Here is a 20,849-nt window from a genome sequence, read left to right on the forward strand (position 1 = left end):
TCATCACAAATTTATGAGTGTCCTCAAGGTATTGTGTCGAGACTATCCCATAACCCTCACAGTCGGAAGTGCCGTTGTGTTGAAGGGGTTGCATTTTATTTATGGCTCTTTATTTATTTCTTCTGGTACGTGCTCGCACGATGGCACGAAAGCTAACACCCATTCACGACACAGCGATCGCAAAGCATATCGACTGGCCTTCTATGGAAGGAACACGCCGCTAGACGAAGCTTAATAGAAAGTAATGTCCTTTACCTCAGAATGGAGTGGTTTGGGAAGGAATTTCTAGCGCGTTTTCACATCGTTTCGCTTGATGGACCGCGATTGTCCTTTTGTCCTCGCATCATCAAACAGCTGCTGTAGGCCGGCGTATACGCTCTAGACAATAGCAACGAAACAGCCGGGCAGATAAATAACGATTCTCGAGTTCTGAAAAATATCCGCCCTGCTAAATGAGCTCACGAAACCAAGCAAGTGGGTAGCATTCTTCTACGCTTTGGCCTGTAACATCGATGGCTGTGCTCTCGGTATTGGAAAAATATGTTCTTCGGTAACGAAGTAAATTAAATTCACAAGCCGAAGAGACGAGTAGCGTGTGCCGAACTCGGCAGCATGTGTGGCGGGTGGGACGAATTTCTCTTTCCTCGGTTGAACAAAAAAGAACAAACGTTGTCCCACGAACCAGTACTGCCGAAACTGATGATGCTGCCTTGTGCTCTAGATTAGCAAATGATGTGTAATAGGATTACATCGCCCGCAGATGGTTGGAACAAGTCAGCCGAGATACTTACACTGGGGAATCCCCGTGTTATTGGGTTGCTTTTGCTGGAATCGTTAGGGACACTCCAATGTAATGCGTGTATGTGTGTGTGTGTATGTGTCTGGTTTGTGATTGTTCCAACGAAACAGGGAAATATGAATGGTTCCAAGAAGGCTTACGATTGATTTTGCCTAATAGCATATGACATAATGATGCAGTCAAGGATGGAGTATTTGCTCATTAGAGGCACTGTACTTGTGATCAGTTTAGGAGGCTAGATTCTTACAAAGCGTGTTTGGTTCATTATTTTGATCGGGCCATAGAAGACAGACTGATCGTTTTTGTTTCATTTACTAACGCATCCAAAGCCATACATGGACATTTTTGATATTAAATTAACCAATGATTGAACCAATGATTGATTAACTGTCGCGCCGTTATTGGTGCCGTGACCAGGATTAACTCTAGGCTATAATCATGCACACAGCTGTCTCAATAGCAGTTTGTGCTAATATTTTCGTAATATAAAAATAACAATCGTATGTTATGTTTACAATGTGTTAAAATTAATCTAATGAAGGCATTCAATATCTATTGACTTATTGAACAGATGCCAGCAAAGAAGTCATTCTGCAGAACTTTATTAGTCTGGCTTTTAATGTTTACCAACTCTTTAATGAAAACCATTCTACTTATTTCGTAGAACGGTAATGACAAAAGCCCGAAATGCGTAGAACTAAGGCCATAATCAAAGCCAGTAATTCATAGAACTAATCCCTAACCAATGCCATAATTTAGGCCTACCCACTGATGTGAACACAATAATTAATTATCGTTAATTTATCCGCTCGGCTTTCCGTTCACAAGCAGCCAGAAGCCAACTAGTGCGTTAGGATTTGCCTCGTGCGTGAAGCAAAAGGCACTGATTTGAGCGGCGAAATGCTATGTTATTCCTTCGTCCGCCGACCATGTCGATCTTTAATCGACCGTTTTCACCGCTGCTTGCTTGCATCTATTAGCAAAGAGAGTTTGTGTGTATGTGTTTGTGTGCCGAGCCGGTCGAAAAGAAAACCGGGACGTCCTTGGGACGGTTACTCGCTCCTCTTAATGATGCGTAGTCGCGTTCGCAAGCCTTCGAGCCATCCTGAGCAAGCAGAAATTCATAATGAGAGCGACCTGGGTGTCGTGTGCAAGGCCACCGGCAAACGTTCAAGGCGGACGCATTGATTGCCTTTGATTGATAGTCCTCAATCAGAAAGGGAATGAGATTAATTCGATTCGTTCAGGCGTAGTTCGCTTGGGGTTCTTTTTTGTCTTTCTTCACGTCTCCTCCGCCTGCAGGAGCCGCCCAGAGCTGAAGGTCTGTGGGTTAAGACCAGCTCCATCCACAACGGGTTTTCCTTACGCTACTACCTCGCGTTTCAAGAGGTTGTCCTCATTTACGTCCACATTTGGTTCATTTGCGCCCGAGCGCCCGAAACTAGTAGTTCAGGTTATTTGCTAAGCTCTTCCGGGATCGGTACAGATATTTTGTCCATGAACTGTATGACATTAATTAGATTAGACTGTGTCCGAATTACAGTCCCTCTCGCCGATAACGATTTGTGGTACAAAACAGCTGCTCACAGCTCGTCCGTTGCATCCTTCCCCAAGGCAATCCCACAGACATTTTGTGGCTTTTGTGCACGGTTTCACAAAACCAGGACAGCAAACTCGACACTTCGTTAGACGCACTACTGCCTGCCACTGCTCTATAACCTCATTAGGCACCTTACGGGCAAAATTTCACAAATCATTATGGCGACCAGCGTGCGCTGTGTTTGGTCCGCTTCGAGCGGCGTCATTGGAAAAATAATCAAACCGAACCCGAATGGTGTAGCCCCGGTGGGATACAAAATGGTTGTACGTTTTCGCGATTAAATTTCTACGAATTAATAGTGCACCGGGATGCGTGGATTCAGGATGCTGCCGGATTGCTCCGTTTTTGCTGCACCGGATTGCTGCCGAGATTGGATAGGCTTTACTGATTTAAATGGACGGTGTTCATTAACATTGACCGGGGAACCGGGTGTGTGTTGTATGCTGTACGCAAACTGTAGCGCGGCCAATTCAACAGGCCACTAGTGCTGCACAAAGATCCCCCATCCTTAGGACTTTTGGGCTCGCGCAAATATCGGATCGGCCGATAGCCATTCCGTGTACCGGGCTTCAGATCGTATGCAAATGATTGTTTGATTAAACCCATACATAAAACATGAAGTTTCGTTCCTCCCTAGATATGACCCAGTTTATAGTTCGTTTTTTTTTTGTTATTATCCTCAACCCTCTCTCTCACTCTCTCACATATATACAAACACACACACGCATATACTTGTCTGCAGCTTCAGAAAGCGAGCATGTTCTAAAGGCAGCTGGGAACAATTTTGCGATTTTATTCAGCATCACTTCCCGGGGAGCTCTGCTCCCGAGAGCTCGAAAGCCGCGATAAATTTAACAGTGTGTGTGTATGTGTGCGTGAGTGTGTGTGTGTGGGGCTTTGCCTCTGTTCGATTTACGGTAGCGTGGAGAATAAATTAACCTAGTTCGATGTTGAGCCGGTCCGAATGGCGTGTTTTGCATTTCAATGATGTGACGGTTCGGGATTTTACTGCAGCGAGAGAACCGTTGTTGCATGTGTGCGTGTAGGTGATTGAAATTGCTTAATGTACGAGAAGTTATATCCTCTTGAGGGGCTTCGGGAACCTCGCACAACCAGCGAGAAGTTGCACCATAAAGACGAGTGTTGTAAATCAATGTGTGGCTTGTCGCTGCGCACGTTTTACGGAACAGGAATAGGAACAGGCGTTTCGGGCGGGTTTTACGGTTGTGACAGTAAAGTAAAGTTGTTCAATCGTGCTGAGTGTTGTCAATAAAAAAAGGTAGAGATAAATCCTTCCACGAGCAGCTATAAACAAGGGGGAAGTTGACGATGTGATCAACTCAACGAGGAAGTTTGAACGAAAAAAAGCAAATGACTAAAATGAGCTAATGAACACAGGATGACAGGATGACACGAGCAGTAGACTCATAATCGAGTCACCAGCGAACGGATGCAGATGCGATGATGCGATGCGTGCTACCGGAAGACAGTCACAAAACACACAGCGAGCAAATGCGGCGGATGGGCGCGATTATTTAACAAGCAAGATCATAATAGGTAGACGACACGGCAACATACCACACAGCAACAGCATAATACGATTAAAAACCCGAATATGGCTCCAGCCGTACCGACAACCCAGGTTAAACGGATGAATAAAATGACACCGAAAATGTTCTGTATGCACGGCAGGTAGACACCGATGAGTGTGCCTGTGTACGGTGTGTGGTTTCGGGGCAAATGGTTCGGAAGTTGGGTCGGAAGTTCGGTGTTTTATCCATCGTTGATTGTAGGGTTAGGCGCAGAGTGACAGTACCACAGCACCACCGAAGAGCAAGGAAATCCGTGCGTAATTTGGGTGGATTATTTGGTAGAAAAGAGAAACAGAAAGAGAGAGAGAGAGAGAGAGAGAGAGAGAGAGAGAGAGAGAGAGAGAGAGAGAGAGAAAGAAGGATGGTGGAAACGAGAGAAAGAAAGAGAAGTAAATAGACGTAAAGAAAATAACGATTAGTAAAACAAGAGCATTAATTGTACTAAGCACATTGAGTTTGTCTGTCCTTTTCAAAGTCCAAAATTAGTTAACTAAGAACGGTTAATAATGTGGCTTTAATCTAAATTTAATATATCAGAAAGCGATCTGCCAGATCCTCTCTATCAGTTTTGACAGGTCCTCACTGATCACTATCTACAATTTAGTTTAGTCTACAGGAGGTGCCTAATTATTGAAGTTCCGAACCCAAGTTAGTAGCATGGAATAGAGCATGCGAAAACCTCCCCGTCAGTGTCCACCCAATTTGGGCTTTATTGATATGGTTTATCTGGATTAGGTGTTTTAACTTTAATACAGCGGAAGCGGGAACTGGATGAGAAACGGTCATCTATAATTCATCCCCACCGATACACCGAGGACAGTCTGTGGCGTCTTGTTTCCTGTTTGTGTGATCTCACTCCTACTCGCAAGAACCAAGAATTCCCTTGCGATCATTACTTACCCATGCGGGCGGCGGCAGGTGCTGGTTTGGCATCGGGATCCGTCGGTGCCGGTGCGATCGTATTCGAGTAGTTTGCCAGGGACGAAATGAGCGTGGTGACATGGGGACGTTCCTGAATGTCATCCTGTGTGAAAACGGGAAAACGGGAGTAAAGTCAACCGTTTGGTATATTAATCTTTAACGGGGAGCGGTTTATGTATATTTTTGTTTTGTTTTCATTTGCTATGCTTCAAATATTGCAAGTCGACGCGAACGCGAAACTACCGCCAAGCCGGTTCTGTTTATGCACAAGAAGCCGTAAAGCTGTAGTAGCATGGCGCACGGTAAAGGTGTAAGCGAAGTGATACCCGACCATACCCAGCTAAATGGAGGCTGACACGGGCGCCATCTTTGACATCGTTTTTAATATTTTATGAACCCTATTAACTCGTGTAATGTTGCAGCTTGTGGATAGTGTCGTCGCGTGCGCACCGGTGGGGTTCGCATCGCCCATGGGAAGGAACTCGTGGTACCGCTCACAGTGGTTGCTTTTCTACCAGGCTTCTTAGGTTAAAGGCATGATAAATGGTTTCAGGTCTGTGCCGGTCGGAGCTCGCTCGGTTCAGTAGTAATTACTGCCTCTCGTATCCAAGGGAGCGACGGAAAGCCAAACATCGAAGCCGGCCGGTTGGGAGATACTACCGCCACACCCCGACAGTCAAGTGCCTTTCGGGCAACGACCAAACACAACAGAAAAAGGGAAGCCAATTTGGCCGTTCGGGTGCTAAAAAGTTTGAATACATCGTTAAGCGGCTGACGATGATGACGGTGGCAAACGTTTTGAACACGTTGATAGGTTTGACGTTGATGTCTCCGTTTTGGTGTGACGTGGTAGGTGGAGTGTGGGAGTGTGAGAAACAAAAAAACTTGCTCCCCAATCATCCCGCTGTGAGGAGGGTACATTAGTTTAATTCCGTACACCAAAGGAACAGTGCTTACCGAGTAAAGGTACAGATTTGTATCGATTTTATCTCCTTTCGACACGAAGGGTTGATCATCGGTGGGTTCACCTGCGGAGTAGAGATGAAGAAGAAAGAACGAATGTGAGAGGTTAGATTTTATTTCATTTGAAATCGCTACAGGCTGCTAAGACCGGAGGTTTGAAAAGATACGTGTTTCTATTTCTAAGAGAGAAAGTCTTATTGTGAAGATATTATCCCACTGGTACTCGTGAGGATTGCTTGTAGATTGTGCTGTGGAAGGAATGATCCGAGCCCCGTCTGGGACGTTAATTAACTTTTTGTGTAACAAACTCTTACCGATACGGGCCACCAGCGTAGGAAAGCGTACTCGTATCGGCAGGATAGTATTTACCCACCGAACCACAACACACAACACACATCGAGAGCGGAATGGACGATACGTGCTCAAGTGTGGTTACTTCCATGCGAAGGTTTTATCGAGTGTGTGTGTGTTTGGATGATTCAATTAATTGGAAATGTTGCCCTACCGATCGACGTATTCGTAGGTCCTTGACCGGTATGGTCGATAATTTACTGGATTGTTTATGGAAAACTCCTGTATCGAAAGGGGCACCCGGTTTGAGATAATTAGTATCATGAGTAGGACGAGGACACGGCTTATACAAAAGCATTTTTTTCATTTTTTTTGGCTCTGTTGTCTTGGATTTGGGTTAGTGATCGATCCATTCCCGGCTGGTTGAGTGCTTTCCCGACCAAAACCGGCTCTGGCGCCCATTAAACAGGGGTTTCGCCACAAATGATCGGTAGTTAATGTGCGAAACTCATAAAACGCATTATGTGAGTCGTTACGGTGGCGCCTGCCGTATTTTCGATCGAGATACACGCAAAGACACATTTCGGGCGGAGGGGAACCGTTGGATATTCCTGCCTCCCTTCCGGAGATGGTTGGCAACGGATGGTTCTTTTGCGGTATGATTTTTCCTCCCCCAAAAACACCCATTTCCAGTGCGTCCGAGCGGATTACAGACCACAAGCAGTGGACATATGTGTGGACAGCGAGCCTCAGGAGCGAAAGGAAAAGATGGAGAATTGATGATTTCACATAAAAGCTTAATCGATTCAGTACGTTGTTCGGGATTTTGGACCGGGATTCTTGTCACAGAACGGATGGACATTACGCCTCGCTAATCGAGCGGGTATCATTCACCGTCGTGCCCAGGTTGGACATTCGTTTGGAGCTGGAGACTCGTGGACGGTCTCCTGCTCTTACAGATACGAAAAATGCCTTAGACACACTGTGTCGCTCGACTAAACAATTTCGCCCAGGTCCATAAATAACCGCCAATGTCTTCTTGGGGACGATAGCGAATCTTCTTACAGTAATCGATTCATTCGGTCAGACATATTGAGCAGGTCCCAGTAGAGAGGGCTTGTACGAATTGAGGTTAAAGGTGTGTATATGCGTGTGTGTGTGTCGATGCATGTGTACAGATGATAACAAATAGCCCGTTCAAGCGTACAGCCAACCTTCCTAAGAAGTGAGAAAAAGGCGTGCAAGAGCCTCGCTAGTCCCATTCACCTTATGACACACTCGGTTGCTCAAGATGGTCTGTTCATACTCAAGAACAAAAAACAAAAAAATCCGACAGTAATGAGAAATGACTTTTTATTATCTAAAAGCGGTAAAAACAGCTTCACGCTGTAAGCATCTATGGTAGCCGCTTGGGAGGGAGCTCCAGTAGATAGACCGTGGGGTTGAGCTAGGAGGACGTACATTGCCTGAGGGCATAGGCAAAGAACGGTGGGAAAACTAGGGCACACCAGAAAAAGGCCTTCGACGTCATCACATTGTGCCGCACAGGAAGTCACACAGTAAGCAGGCTCTACTGACCGAAATTCTATTTTCGCTTCCTTCCTTTATCTGTCACACACAAACACACACACATGCAGAGGAGAAATTTGCCCATAAATATGTATGCGGGACAGTATCTGCAATAAATCATCGATGAGGTTCTGTCCGAACACACACACGTTGGACATTGGTCACTGGATCCGAAGGTCCGTGCATCTGTGAGGAATGTCGGACATCCATCGGTATATCCCAGCTGTGTATGTATGCCGTCGCTATTCGGTCGCGCTAGAATATAGGTACATGTTTAAAGAGCGCACCACTCAAAACTCTCTCCACTTTCCGGGGATTTGGGAGGTTCTATCGATTTTGCTACGGTTTCGAGATGGAATGGAATGTTTGCATGCAGTGGTTTGAAAAGCGGAAGTAAGTTCTAAATACGACCCGGAATGGTTTTATTGATCGTGTTTTAGGTTTTGTTGGTGGTTGCTTGCATAGTTTTGGGATGGCAGTGTATAAGATTAATTTTTAAAAACAATGTTTTAATTATTGATCAGCCATATGGTGCTTTAAATTATGACTCAATTTGAAATAGATTTCTGCTTGATGTCAAACAGATTTATAGACTTATGTAAGCGTCGTTCCAATACGATAAATATACGTAGTTGAATAGTAAACCCATTAAGCATCTTAATGAAAATAAAATGTTACGCAGTTTGCATAACTTTTGGCGTTTTCTATTTTGCCAATCATAGGTCCTGTAGCCATGTTGTTATGTATTGAAGGTCACTAGGGTCTTTTATAAAAAAGGGATATTGTATTTTTTAAATATGAAACTCGAAGTATCCAGTAAAGTGTAAAATGTAAGTGCTCTCACGTGATGTAGCCTGGATTGTACCTAAATAAAATACCATTTGCTACTGTCCCTGTGAAAAGAACTAGTCCCAAATCGTGTGTCCCGTATTCACTGGAGCACCGTGGTTTGTGACAAGCAACACAATACACCTAAATATTGAATTGCAAAGAGGCTAAGGGTGGATAGGGCCCAGTTTTTATATGACTGTAACTCAACCCCTGGACCGTACTATATAACCCTCCTCCTCCACGCTGAAGTATGGTAAGGTTAGATCACAAACGGGAGCTATGGCTATTCGCTATCCAGAGGGTTGTGGGGTCCTTTGTAGTTTGGCAGGATTATGATGGTCGTGCGTTTGTTTACTGTTCGACAGAAAAGGAAGGGATAGTGTGTTGTTGTGTGTGTTCTAGTATCCAGTATGGTGAGGTTGCGGTATTATTTTACAGTGTAGTGTCCTGCTCGTTACTGTGGTCGCTGACGTGCAACGCGGAACAATTGCTCTCATGAGTGTGGGAACGAACCGGGCTTTTAAATTATTCTTTTTTTTGTGATGGATTTTTTTCCCGTTCAGCAAAATTGCATTGGTGCATGTGCTGAGGCTATGTGGCTGTGTTGAGGTAAAAAGAAGGAAAGGAGCTGGTTAGGTGGGTAGCTTAATGTGAAGTTCATTGTTTTGAGTACGGGTGTGCGATGCGTTGGAGCGCATGTTTGCAATCCTACAGTGAGCACAGGGCGTAACAAAAGAGCTCGTTTGAGTTTCAAACAGAGTGAATGATTGAAGCGTGCTGCACACATTTGTGCACTGAGAATGAAATATATAGTTTTCGCTCTTATAATCATTAAATCAACAGTATTAAAGTGTTGCTTGTAAAGCGTTACTCTTGCGTTACTGACGTTTGTAAAGCGTTACTGACTCATCTTTTTCTACCCCGTCGACGTTAACGAGCGCACGGAGAAAGAGAATAATTAAAAGGCTTTTAAATTGATAATCAGCGGCAAAGCTTCTTACTGATTTCATTTCATCACAGCCGCAGCACGCAACCAAGCATCCTGTCCCAAACCGCAATTATTAAAAGTTTGCGTAAAATGGTATAAATAATTCTAGGCACAGGGCCGAGGGCTCAACCCAGTCGTCGGAAGATTGGGTGAAGAAAACACGCGAATCCCTTCCACGGAAGCTCATTTCATTAACTCTTTCCCTTCGCTCGAGGGGGAGAAATCTTACCAATTTTCATCTGATAGGAGCTTACCAACATTGACGCTCAAGCGAAAGAGAGATAGAGATGGAGATGGAAAGAAAAAAAGCAAGCCCCCTCTTTCGTTTCGCGACGAGAGCAGTGCCTCATTTTGGGTTACAAAAATAATAAATGATCCCTTCCGACGGTCACGGCCCATCAAACAGTTCCGCTCGCGTCAAAATCCCCACAAAAAAAAACCGAACCGGCGCCGGTTTTGTGTACATAACTTTTAATGGCATCATGTTTTGGGTCCACATCGAGCGATTTTCTCGCCCCGGGGTCTGGCGCGCCCTAAGCTGTTGCGAAGATACTTTCGCTTCGGTTTGCGCAGAAAAGATAAGTAAAGCGAAAGACCTTCGACACTTCGACCCACGGGAGGCATGGCCGGATTGGTGGTAAACCTTCGGCACCCGTTGAATCGTTACGCCGCTTTGCATACCCACCAGGCGCAAACGGTGGCAAGAAGCTAAAATAGTACGTGCAGCACGCACGTACGTAGAAGAGCCCTTAACCTAGTAAAGCCGAGGTGGGGCAGAAAAGGAAAGATTCAACACACACACATACATGCGCAGCTCATACACACCCGGCGGGGCAGTTCTTTATCTGCGTGAAATTCGCACGGAATCAGCATACATCGTGGGAAAGCAAAAAAAAAAAAGGTGGAAGTAAACCGAACGTAATTCCACCGAGACCGAGAGAGAGAGAGCAAACCTACGTTAGAGAGGGAAGTTGGATAAGTAAGATGGCTGAAAAAGACTCCGGCTCACACGCGCACACACACACGCATATACGAACACACTGCAGAATTTGTGAAGCATCCTAAGCATTACGTAGTCAACGCATTTCATGCATACGATATCAGGCATTATGTGCTCGTCGGCTAGTGGTACGGGCATACTTTTGCACACAAAAAGAAAAACGAGCGGGAAAGTATCTCGAAAGGAAAAATTGCTCACTTTGATCCCACGTGATTCAAGGTTGATGGGATGCAGGGTACGGTTGTACCGGAACCTAGCGCTTGCAAAGTTTCTGCGAGGGACAGTTGTTTTGCCCCTGTTTATGGGTTAAATTTGTTGCTGCATTTTCCGTAACACTTAACATGTATCCCCCGTAGTAGACAATAGCTGGAAGATGTATTATCTTGGGAATGGTTATTGTTCAGCATGTGGGGCCCGTTAACGATTAGATTGGGCAGGCCAGATGACTGTCACGCGTCGGGGGAGCATTCCGATTGAGCCTAGGTCTACGTGAAGGACAGCTTGCACAAGTTGTGCGGAAATGTTTCGTGAAATCATTTGGAAAATTTACGGAAATATACGGTACTTTTAACTGTTGAAGCTGATTGTTCATAAGAAGATATTGATTGATTGTTTTGCAAATAAGAAATGCAGGCTTTACATCTTCTTGAATATGATGGCAATTATGCATAGCAAATTTAATGAAAATTGCTTTATTCTGATTGAAGTACTTCAGACTTAAGGCAATTTAACAAATTAATTAAAGCTTCGTCAAAGATTCCTTTTTCCAAATCAATGGAATCGATAATTCATTCCAACACACTCCTATTGAATTGCTAAAATTATCATTATTCCAACTTCATCATTCAATCTATCCCACTATTGTGGCAGCATTGACCATTTCAATCATCCCAGACATTTCCAATATTTTCATCAATGAACACCCGACACAAAAATCACCCACCAAACAAGATACTAACCGGTTGCCTCCGCGGCTAATGGTTCCAAGTAAAGTCCGTTACCCAAGACCCAAAATAAATTCCTCGGTTTCCACTTTTTCTCTCACTCAATACTGCCAAAACCATCAGCCTGGGTCCGATAAGCCAAAACACATTGACAAATGAAGCAAGCAACGGACCACCGTTTAGCTCGATTTCATGTCCATTAGCGTGGGTGGTGGTAGTAAGTCCCTATTTATCAAAACAGTCAAATCTCGCCACGGGACGGGCAAACCGCCGACAGCATGAGCGTCCGCCAACTTGTCGAAAATGCGTGCGAAGGGTTTTGTCGCAACAAAAGGGGAAAGTAGCCGGTGTAGAAGAATGCCAAACGGTGAAGATTTCGCAACCCCTGCGCCATGAGTGTCAGGTGCGGGAGGAGAAAGACGATCCACTGTAACATAACATCCAACGAACCACAACAACAACGACGTATAATACAGCATCACAACAACCACACCATCGCACAACACAAAGGGATGCCGGGAGGAAACACCCCTTACCGCCCACGGGTAGGGCGCAATGAGCTGTACTCGTCTGGTCTGTGTACGGGACACCGTCGGCAAGTCACCTCATCAAAATACCTTTAATTGAAGGCGAAGAGTTGCGTCGAGCGTGCAGGTGGAACCGTGCGGAAGACACGGAATGTTGAAAGGCCTCCACGTGGCACCATTACTGTGCCAAAGCTTTTTGTTCGCTGTAGAAGCCCCGATGGACCCGTCTGCCGTGGTGGCCTTCCTGCGAGCACGACCGTTTACAGACGCTGCTCGTGTAGCTTCTTTCGGCCCAATCACCCAGAGCCAACAAGCCGAGCCGATGTTTTGCGTGATGCTTTGTGTGAAACATAATCCGCAGCATAATAAAATACGAACCTGGTGCCGAACGAGGCAAAGCTAGTTTCGTGATTCGCTTCAGGCTTTCGTTTCGTTTCGGGTTTTTTTCGCCCCCTTTTCTTTGCTCCAATCATGGTGGCTGTTGTCGCTCCAGTTGGAACTGATTGGGGACGCGTTGGAGCGCTGGAGCGGCAAGCAAAAACTGCTAGCGTGGACGTGTACGGATTAGTGTTGGCATATTTAGCCGATTGTAGTCTAAAATGGTCCCAAATGGATTCGAAATGAGGCGAACAGGGCGCCCAACACAAAGCGGAGGATGAGCGATTGGAGCAAACTCGTGTGCTGGTTCATCCTCGGGTTCGATTATTAATCGATTGTGTTGGGCGATGGATCGAGTTTGTCAGCCATTTTTGTTGTTGTTGTTATTGTTGTAGCTTTGCAAACGAATGCTCAAGCAATGGTAATAGCAATGGTTGGCACGAGGATGGATACATTTGCATTAAACATCGGTGGCATCGGTATGCATGGCACGACATAAAAAAGTGTATCATTATTTACGTATAAAAGGATACCCAACCAATGGATACGGTTGTTCGTATGTAAATTTTCACTCTCTCCGAGTTCGCATTCCATTTCATTGTGAGGTTACATTTGCGATAAAGTTCAACGAACTGCAGCTATGCTTGGTTTTGTAGGCCGAAACCAGGTTGTACAATTTATAGGTTATAATTTATAATTGAAAAAGATTTTATAAATTGCAAAATGTTCAAAAATTGCAAACGACCAAATCCGTGATATTGTATCTTTAACTCTATCATTAGTTTATTTTTGTGCTTTGTGCTGCCAATTCATTAAAATAACACATTAAACTCATTACAGTGAAAAATTGCGTATTTCAGTTACAAAAAAACATTGCTAAACCATTTTTTGTTATATTCTCTGGTTTAGTAATTTCATTAAAATAATTACTTTTGCCAAATGCAATTTTTGTAGTTTGTATTTGTTTTTTAGTGTAACTTTATTTTATGTTTTATTAATATTCGCTTATTTTACGTTATTTCTTGCACGAATGGTGAACTTTACTGTAATTCGTTGTTTCTAACATATTGAAAGAGTTAAAACGTTTGCTCTATAGATCATAAAAACCATTTAAATTTAGTTCCATTTACCTTGCCAATATCGGGAATAAAGATGGTAAAAATATAGAGAACTGGTAATTGTCAGTATAAAGGTACAAACAGTAATTTCTACTAAAGCTATTAAAAGTACCTTTTATCCTGGTCACGGCACCAGCAACAATTATGTGTAATAGTCTGTAGTTTTTGCTGCTCACGACAGCACAATGTGATATCATTAAAGCATGTTCCCTGGCATTAAAGCATAAAATTCAATCTCAAACGTGCTCTGGTATACCAACAGTTTATAGACAAAAAAAAATCCTGCACACGGCACACACAAAACATACAAAACTTTCGCAATCGCAATCAGTGCTAGGGAACAATTTCACCTCATTTACCGCGACATTCGGGTAAATGGTTGGCTGTGCTGTTGGGGAACTAACAAAAAAAAAAACACCCCTTGTCCATCATCACCCGGCAGCTCATTAGGAAAATTGTACCCAATCGTTGTCCGCTTTACTATCGCACCGCTACTTTCTGCACAGGGTATCAGCGCCACAGGAGTTTGCCATTTATCTTGTTGCTGCTTGGTGAAAAACTCGCTCGCAAAGAAAAACTCCCCCTGTCCCTGTGCAAGCAGCAACTAGCTTGTTTTTCTTCGATGCAACTTTTTGTCGTCCCCGAACGGCTGCGTGCAAAATTCATTACCGACTGCGGGTAAAGTTGGGAGCGCGCGTTTGCGAAATCGCTAGCACTAGGCAAATAGTTTACTCGGGTCAGTTTGGTAATTGAGCAAGCTGTTAGCCGGGAGCGGGCATGTCCGGCAGCAGACGACGAGCGTGAAATTTTGTTGCAATTTCAGCAGAAATGTGATTTTAATACCTCACTTCGCCGCTGGAACCGTTCGTTTACTTTGTGGAAGCCCGAGTTGCAAGGCGAATAACCGGTGTGGTGAGATGCAATTCCAAGAGCTGTTGGAGCAGTTTTGTGTCTCATTTAGGGGTGAAATGAGGGGTAAAAATTAAATTTCATTTGTGTTTTTTTTTTTTCAGAAAACTGAGTGAATTTCTGGAATGGATTTATTACGGTTAAATGTCCCAGATTTGGTTATTAATTGATAAAACTTGCACACATTTCATTTCAACGACATCAGTTTCTAGCTTCGGTTAAGTACCTCTCCGAATGAATGGGAATGAATTGCAACACAAACTATCATCGCAATTAGTTTTCTCGCGCACAATGCAATCCCATAAACAAGAAAATAACACACAAACATAAGCACTTGGTTTCCCGCAACGGCAGACGCCGTGTCGCTCGTACAGCGGTGTCCCACTTTGCGCGCATGTACTAACGACGACTCGCAAATCTCAAACCCAAACGCCGCACGCTGCAAGCGCAAGAGCTGTATTGCATTCCTTCACGCGTATTGCATCAACATAAATCATCACGCCCATCCTTCGGGAGGTTTTGTTCAAACCAACCAGCTCCAGCTGCGCAAGATGAAGCGAGATTCGGTGTTCTGTGCGACCAAGTGCACACGCGCTCACCATGTTGCAGCTTCGGAAGACGGTCGATGTGACCAAAAGGCGGTGACGAATGGTGGCGGGCGCGAGACATAATAATGATGAAGCTGTTAGCGCACCGCCGCCGCCGCTACGACCGGTCGCGGGATGTCGAATAAACAATTTTAATGAGATGACATTTGTTTTAATTTTGTAACGATTCCCACACCGCTGGCAGTGCGGGCGGATGACGCAGGATGCGAGAGGATGGCACACTTCCGGTTGTGCTGGTTATTTTTCCCCCGCTCCTCTCCACATACCCTCTTACCCTATCGTATAGAGAGAAAATGTTGACAGGCAGGGGAAAAAATGCAGCAATGTGTGTCGTCGTTGGGAGGAAAGGTGTCGTCAGTACCAAGACCGAGAGCAGATTGGTGGCGACGGCGACAACGATAACCTTGCCGTGACTAATGAAGTGTAAATTTGTTTAAATTATGCGCAAATACTTCTTCGGTGGGAGCTTTTTTTTAAGCTTCGTTCTCGGATGTTTTTGCTTCCGAGATGAAAATGAAATTTTTACCAAAAGGTGAAGACGCCGGGAAAAATTCAATTTCAAAGCTTGCTTAGTGGTGACATTTACCCGCGTGGGGGCCGTCGTTTCCAATAAAAATGGACGTTCTACAGAGCTTTTAGGATAATGAGGAAATAAAGTGACATGTATATTTGAAGCCTAGTGTTGGATTAGTTTATAATCATTAAGAAAAAATGGCTGTACATTATGTTATACAAAACATTATCAACATCTACCAGTCGTATCCTGGTCATGGCACCACCATTTGTAGCACATTTCTCACCAACGATTCCCATTAAACTATTTCTATTCTTTTTCTTTGTCTTCAATGGTTAACATGCACTCAAATTAATCGAAGCAGATGGAATGATAACGCTGCGCATAATTAAAAGCAGATAAGGATAGAAACAATTGCGCCGTTACTGTCAATTGATTGTGTGCTCCATTTTGCTCACTGCTTTACGATCACATCAGCAATATGGCAATAAAAAGCTCAAAACAAACGGTTCGGGTTTTGATGTGCAAATCATGTTGTTTCGTTTATGTTTTCCAAACCTTGTTCCCCTCGCTCCGCCTGTGGCATTGACTCAATAGAGGGTTTCCCTAACGATCAATGATTTTATGACTGGTAGATCAAACCTTTTCCAGGCCATTGTTACTTGTTTGCTGCTTTATTGTGGCACTTTGTTTTTAAATGTGCTTGGTAGGTTTCGTTAGCCAACCCTTGGAAGCTACCGGGGATCATAATTTTTCTCTTCGAGCGGTGGTAAGCGGTGATGGTGAACAACAATACAGTTCAATTTGAACACCCCCTGCTGGGTGCAAGCACACTTTAACGATGGGAATTAATTTCGAGCAAGCTTCAGCACCGAATGAGCTCCATAAAAATAGGCTCTTCCCCTTCGATAGGCACAAGAGTGGCACCAGCCGGAACAGAAAAACAAGTTGATTACATTCCGCCAGCCATTATATGCTGTGTCGCGCTGAGGTGCGTTCATGGCGCTGTGCTACGCGTCTTATTTGCGGTTTCGCTGACCGTGTTCACTTCCAACCGCGGATGGGTGCGTTTTCGGGGCGGAAAAGTTTGCCTGCTTGCCAGCACCGCTGTGCTGTGACCTTCCGGCTAGGCGTAGCAATTTTGCGGCGATTTGGAAGATTCCGGCCCCGTAGCAGGCGACCGTTGCGAGTAGTTTTTTAGCAAGATGGAAAGTGAAAGCAAACCAGTAAACAAATACATACACGACAGCGCAATAGCAACACGCAGAAGGGAAGCCTTGAGAAGTCAGAAGCCATTAACCAGTGTGGTGTGTATTTGCATAATCACATAATCAACAGTGCCACCGGCTAAGAATTACTAATCAACATCGTCACTCGGCCGGCGGCTCGAACAAGGGGACTCAGTGCTGTGCCGTCGCCCGGTAATTTATGCCATCTCGGTAGTAGTGGTAGACATTTGGGTATGCAATAGGACGCCTCGCTTTGCTTATGCCTCGGTGATATTGTGGCGATTATTGTTTCAGCACAAGGTTGTAACGTGATGTCGTAAATTTCTATTTTATACTGTTCGGCTAAGAAACACAGGGAGTATTGCTTAGAATAGCTAAAATTGATCGCTTGCTTTACATAACTTTACACAAGTAAAGGTAAAACACACATGACATTTTCAGAGTTTCATTGAAAAAGTTGTTTTTTTCTCAGAGCCCAATATTGTTTCAAATTATTTCTGACACACCCAATAAAAAGCCTTTATTACGAGTGATTGATACGGGAACAATTTACGCATCCGCGTGTTCGATGTGACCTTCGTTACGTGTCACCGTTCATCTGTCACCAAGTGGCCGAGACTTTGGGTCATCATTAATAATAAATCTGCCAAAAAAAAAAACGGGAACAAATTAAACAAACCGGAAACCGGCCTTTCCGGGAGCTGAGCTGCTGCAGCCGGAAACGAGAACTAGCTGGTGGGCCAATTTTATATGTCACTCCCGCTGCTTCCCTGTGCATGTGTCAGCCGTTTGGGACGGTTTGGGCGGTTGACAGTTCCGATTTGGGTCGTTTCAATAATTGGCTTGTTTGGGATTTGACATGCAGGAGGTTTAAAAATTTTGTGATTTGAATGTTTTGTTTCGCTTCCATTTGATGCATGCATGCTCTAAAGTTTATTTATTATTTATTCTTCATAGATAATGTAGCTAACTAAGAAATCTTAAATCTTAAAAGAAACCTGTCTTTCGTCATAGCCGGTGTTATGCAGCAAAGAAAACAGAAATCGTGATGTTTGTTCTGCTTTGTATTGCCATTAAGTAATAATGCCGTACCTAGTAATTTTGCCTGTGCCTATGTGTATGTTACGATCAGTCAAAAAGTTTCGTGAGACTGCCAGAAAAAAGGTAACGCTAGGTAGTTCAAGCGTAAGATCAGCTTCCAAAGCGGTTTCCTTGAAAAAATCCATGAAATGTTACCGGAAAAAACGATGTTTACTATTTGTTCTTATGGTCTTATCTTTTCAATGTTTGTTGAATCAATGAAAGTAATGAAGGGAAAAGAGAATGATTGCGATCCGAAAAGTAGTAAGAACTCTTAGGAGGAGTTTGTAAACCGAGAAAGAAGCTTAATAAAACTTTTAATGCGAACGCTCTTCTTGATTACAAGAGATCTGTAAAGTTTTGCGCCGTACTTGGAAGGTTTTCATCAATATTCGATAGTTGGTGGAGAGTTTGTAATTCAGAAGAATAATTAAGCATACTTTTTACATACTTTATGCATTCTTGGAACACGAGAATGTAAAGATTTGGTGTTGATAAATCGATAAGTAATATTTTTGATATTTATTGATCGGCGTTGTTCTGAATAATAGAAAACTAAAATAATAATCGTAACATCGCAGTAGTTACAATGAAAATAACACAATTTAATCGATTGCTTGAAAATACTAAATATAATTTAAAGCCCATCAAAATGACCTCATAGCAATAATGGTAGAATATCCATTACAATTCATTCCCCTGCCCTTAATACGTGCGGACAGCAATTGGTTGTTTTAACGGACAACCATTTTTTCCGCACAGTTTTTGTTTCGTTTTGGGTGTTTTTTTTTTTTTGTTTTGCTATCCAAGCTTTACAGCCAAGCTTTGCTCGGATATATGTGCAGCAAAAACTGGCCGTTACTCCCACCACAAATCGTGCATCATTTATCACTCCGGTGTCAGTAAAAATCGTTTAAACATGGCATATAGCTCTTGTAGCGCATGCTTTTTTTCGCTCTTCTTCTCGGACTACCGAAACACATCGCAACGGGCAAAGCATGGAGAGCAACTTTTCCAATGATCGCGCTCTTGTTGGTGCGCACCAGATGTTGCCGAGCATGAAATAAAACTAGCAGCCCAGAGAGCGGCGGTGTCGTTTCCGAAACGCTACAAGCGAAGCAAGTTAGCAAACGGAATATACAAACTACTAAAAATAAAAACACAAACTCACATACCCTCCGCCAACACGCCAACGAAGTGAAAGCTCAGTTCGTCAACCGATGGAAAGCGCTTGCCACACTTGCCACACTTAAGCGCGTTTTGCATATGGCACTGGCGAGGGCGAAATTTATAGTGCGAGCCCACCGAACGATAGTCGGGGGCCAGTTTGTCACGTGCTGGAAAGTGTCTTGCAAGAGACATTCACTTGCCCGGCATCATAAATTGTTGCGGATGTTGCAAAGCCGGCGCTGAATGGTACTCACAAAGTTAGAACTTTAAAGTAAGGTCGAAGGAAAAAAAAACGCATACGTGAAAACTGCAGCAGAGCAGCGCAGCTTTTGCTGCTGGTTAATGGTAGTATCTAACGTAAGAAGCAAAAAGCTCAAACGGCGCTCCCACCGAGAGACCGTTGCTACCGCCAGTTGGTTCGATCGTGTGCGAAGCATTATATGTTGGTGGCTTCTTGGTTTTGGAATAAAATCATCCCGCACAGCCCCCAGCAGTGGGTCAGCAACTTATCCTTGTTGGGCCGTCGTCCCGCAGTGCCTATCGGTGTCCCGCTGCGAACGGGGTCGGCCACCATTACTGATGGTTCATTTTTCCATCATCTCAACAATCTCTCTGGCTTTAGCTGCCGCTATGTCTTGGTCTCTCTATCTTTGTGTGTGTGTTCACGAGCACTGCACGAACGTACTGCTGGTACTGCTACTTTGTTTCACAGCCTCCATCATCATCATCATCAGCATCCACTTGACCTATTATTTTGTTCGAAACGTGTTCAGCACGAGGCGGGAAGCCAGCAGCACTTTCGCTAGCACATGTTCGTTTCTGTTGAGGGTAAGGATTATTTTTTAAATAGAATTTCGTTTGCTACTTCGGTGGTTCGCTTTCCTACTGCGGCTTCTGCTAATGGAGATGGGTATAAATGGGTATAAATTCGCTTCTAAAAGGTGTTTTTTTGTCTGTTGAAGTATTATAGGAACCATTATGCTCATGCAAGGGTGAGTATAAGTGAGCAGGAATTGTTGAATTCATCGTTGTTGAGGGTGAATTAGAAGCTTCAATCATGTAAACTGATTGCTGTTGTTGGAAGATAAATATTGAATAAAGGTATTTCTAACATTTTTAATAGATGATGTATTTCATACTTGATCATTATTTAACGATTTATTAATGGAAAATCAACATGCCTTACTTATGTGCCTGCACCTGTACCTGGTTTAACATAAAGTAGAATTTATGTACTAATGATATCAGATCTAACCGAGCCATTTTTTTTGTTATAAATACATTACGCTACACTGTAAAAAATAATCTAGCAATTAACCATTAATTAAGTTAATCCAACGGTGTAAAGACACCCTCCACAAACGCCAACAGCTCTGGCAAACGAGCCGACATTAGCACAGATGATTCACCCATTAACCAGCCGTCACCTGCGGTCTGATTTTGGGCAAATGACTTGTGAAAAGACTTGTCATAAATTAAGGCACGCATGACAATGAACTTTTCCAACTTCTATTTCTGAGCCTAAGGTATAAGGCGTACTCCATGACGGTGAAAATTTACCACCCCGAGCTTTTTGTAGGCCAAGGGGCGAAGTTTATGTGCTTTCTTTCAACTTCCAGCGCCTATCAAAGCATGGGCAAGGAATGCCACAAAAAAACATGCTCCAACAATGACCAAACACGATAATATTAATACCGTACGGCTACGAATGGTTTGTCGTTTGTCGTCCATCAGCGGCTTTCCCTAGCGGCATAAAAAAAGTTCGTTCAAGGTTTGCCAGGTTTGACACAAACCGGAATCAATAAGCGGAAACAATAC

General features: G+C 43.8%; 1 protein-coding gene across 11 annotated transcripts in view; it reads right to left on the reverse strand.

Annotated features, from left to right (window-relative positions):
• The window catches only part of LOC120955582 (solute carrier family 12 member 4), a 146,828-nt gene that overhangs the window by 36,289 nt on the left and 89,690 nt on the right, over positions 1–20,849 (reverse strand). For all 11 annotated transcript variants that reach the window (XM_049610698.1, XM_049610699.1, XM_049610697.1 and 8 more), the window contains 3 exons: positions 5,870–5,940; positions 4,892–5,015; positions 3,978–4,111 (listed from right to left, as the gene is read on the reverse strand). In XM_049610698.1, the coding sequence (XP_049466655.1) occupies positions 3,978–4,111; positions 4,892–5,015; positions 5,870–5,940 (329 nt within the window). The remainder of the gene's footprint in view (positions 1–3,977; positions 4,112–4,891; positions 5,016–5,869; positions 5,941–20,849) is intronic.

Source organism: Anopheles coluzzii, chromosome 3 (genome assembly GCF_943734685.1).
Source record: "Anopheles coluzzii chromosome 3, AcolN3, whole genome shotgun sequence".
NCBI lineage: Eukaryota > Metazoa > Arthropoda > Insecta > Diptera > Culicidae > Anopheles > Anopheles coluzzii.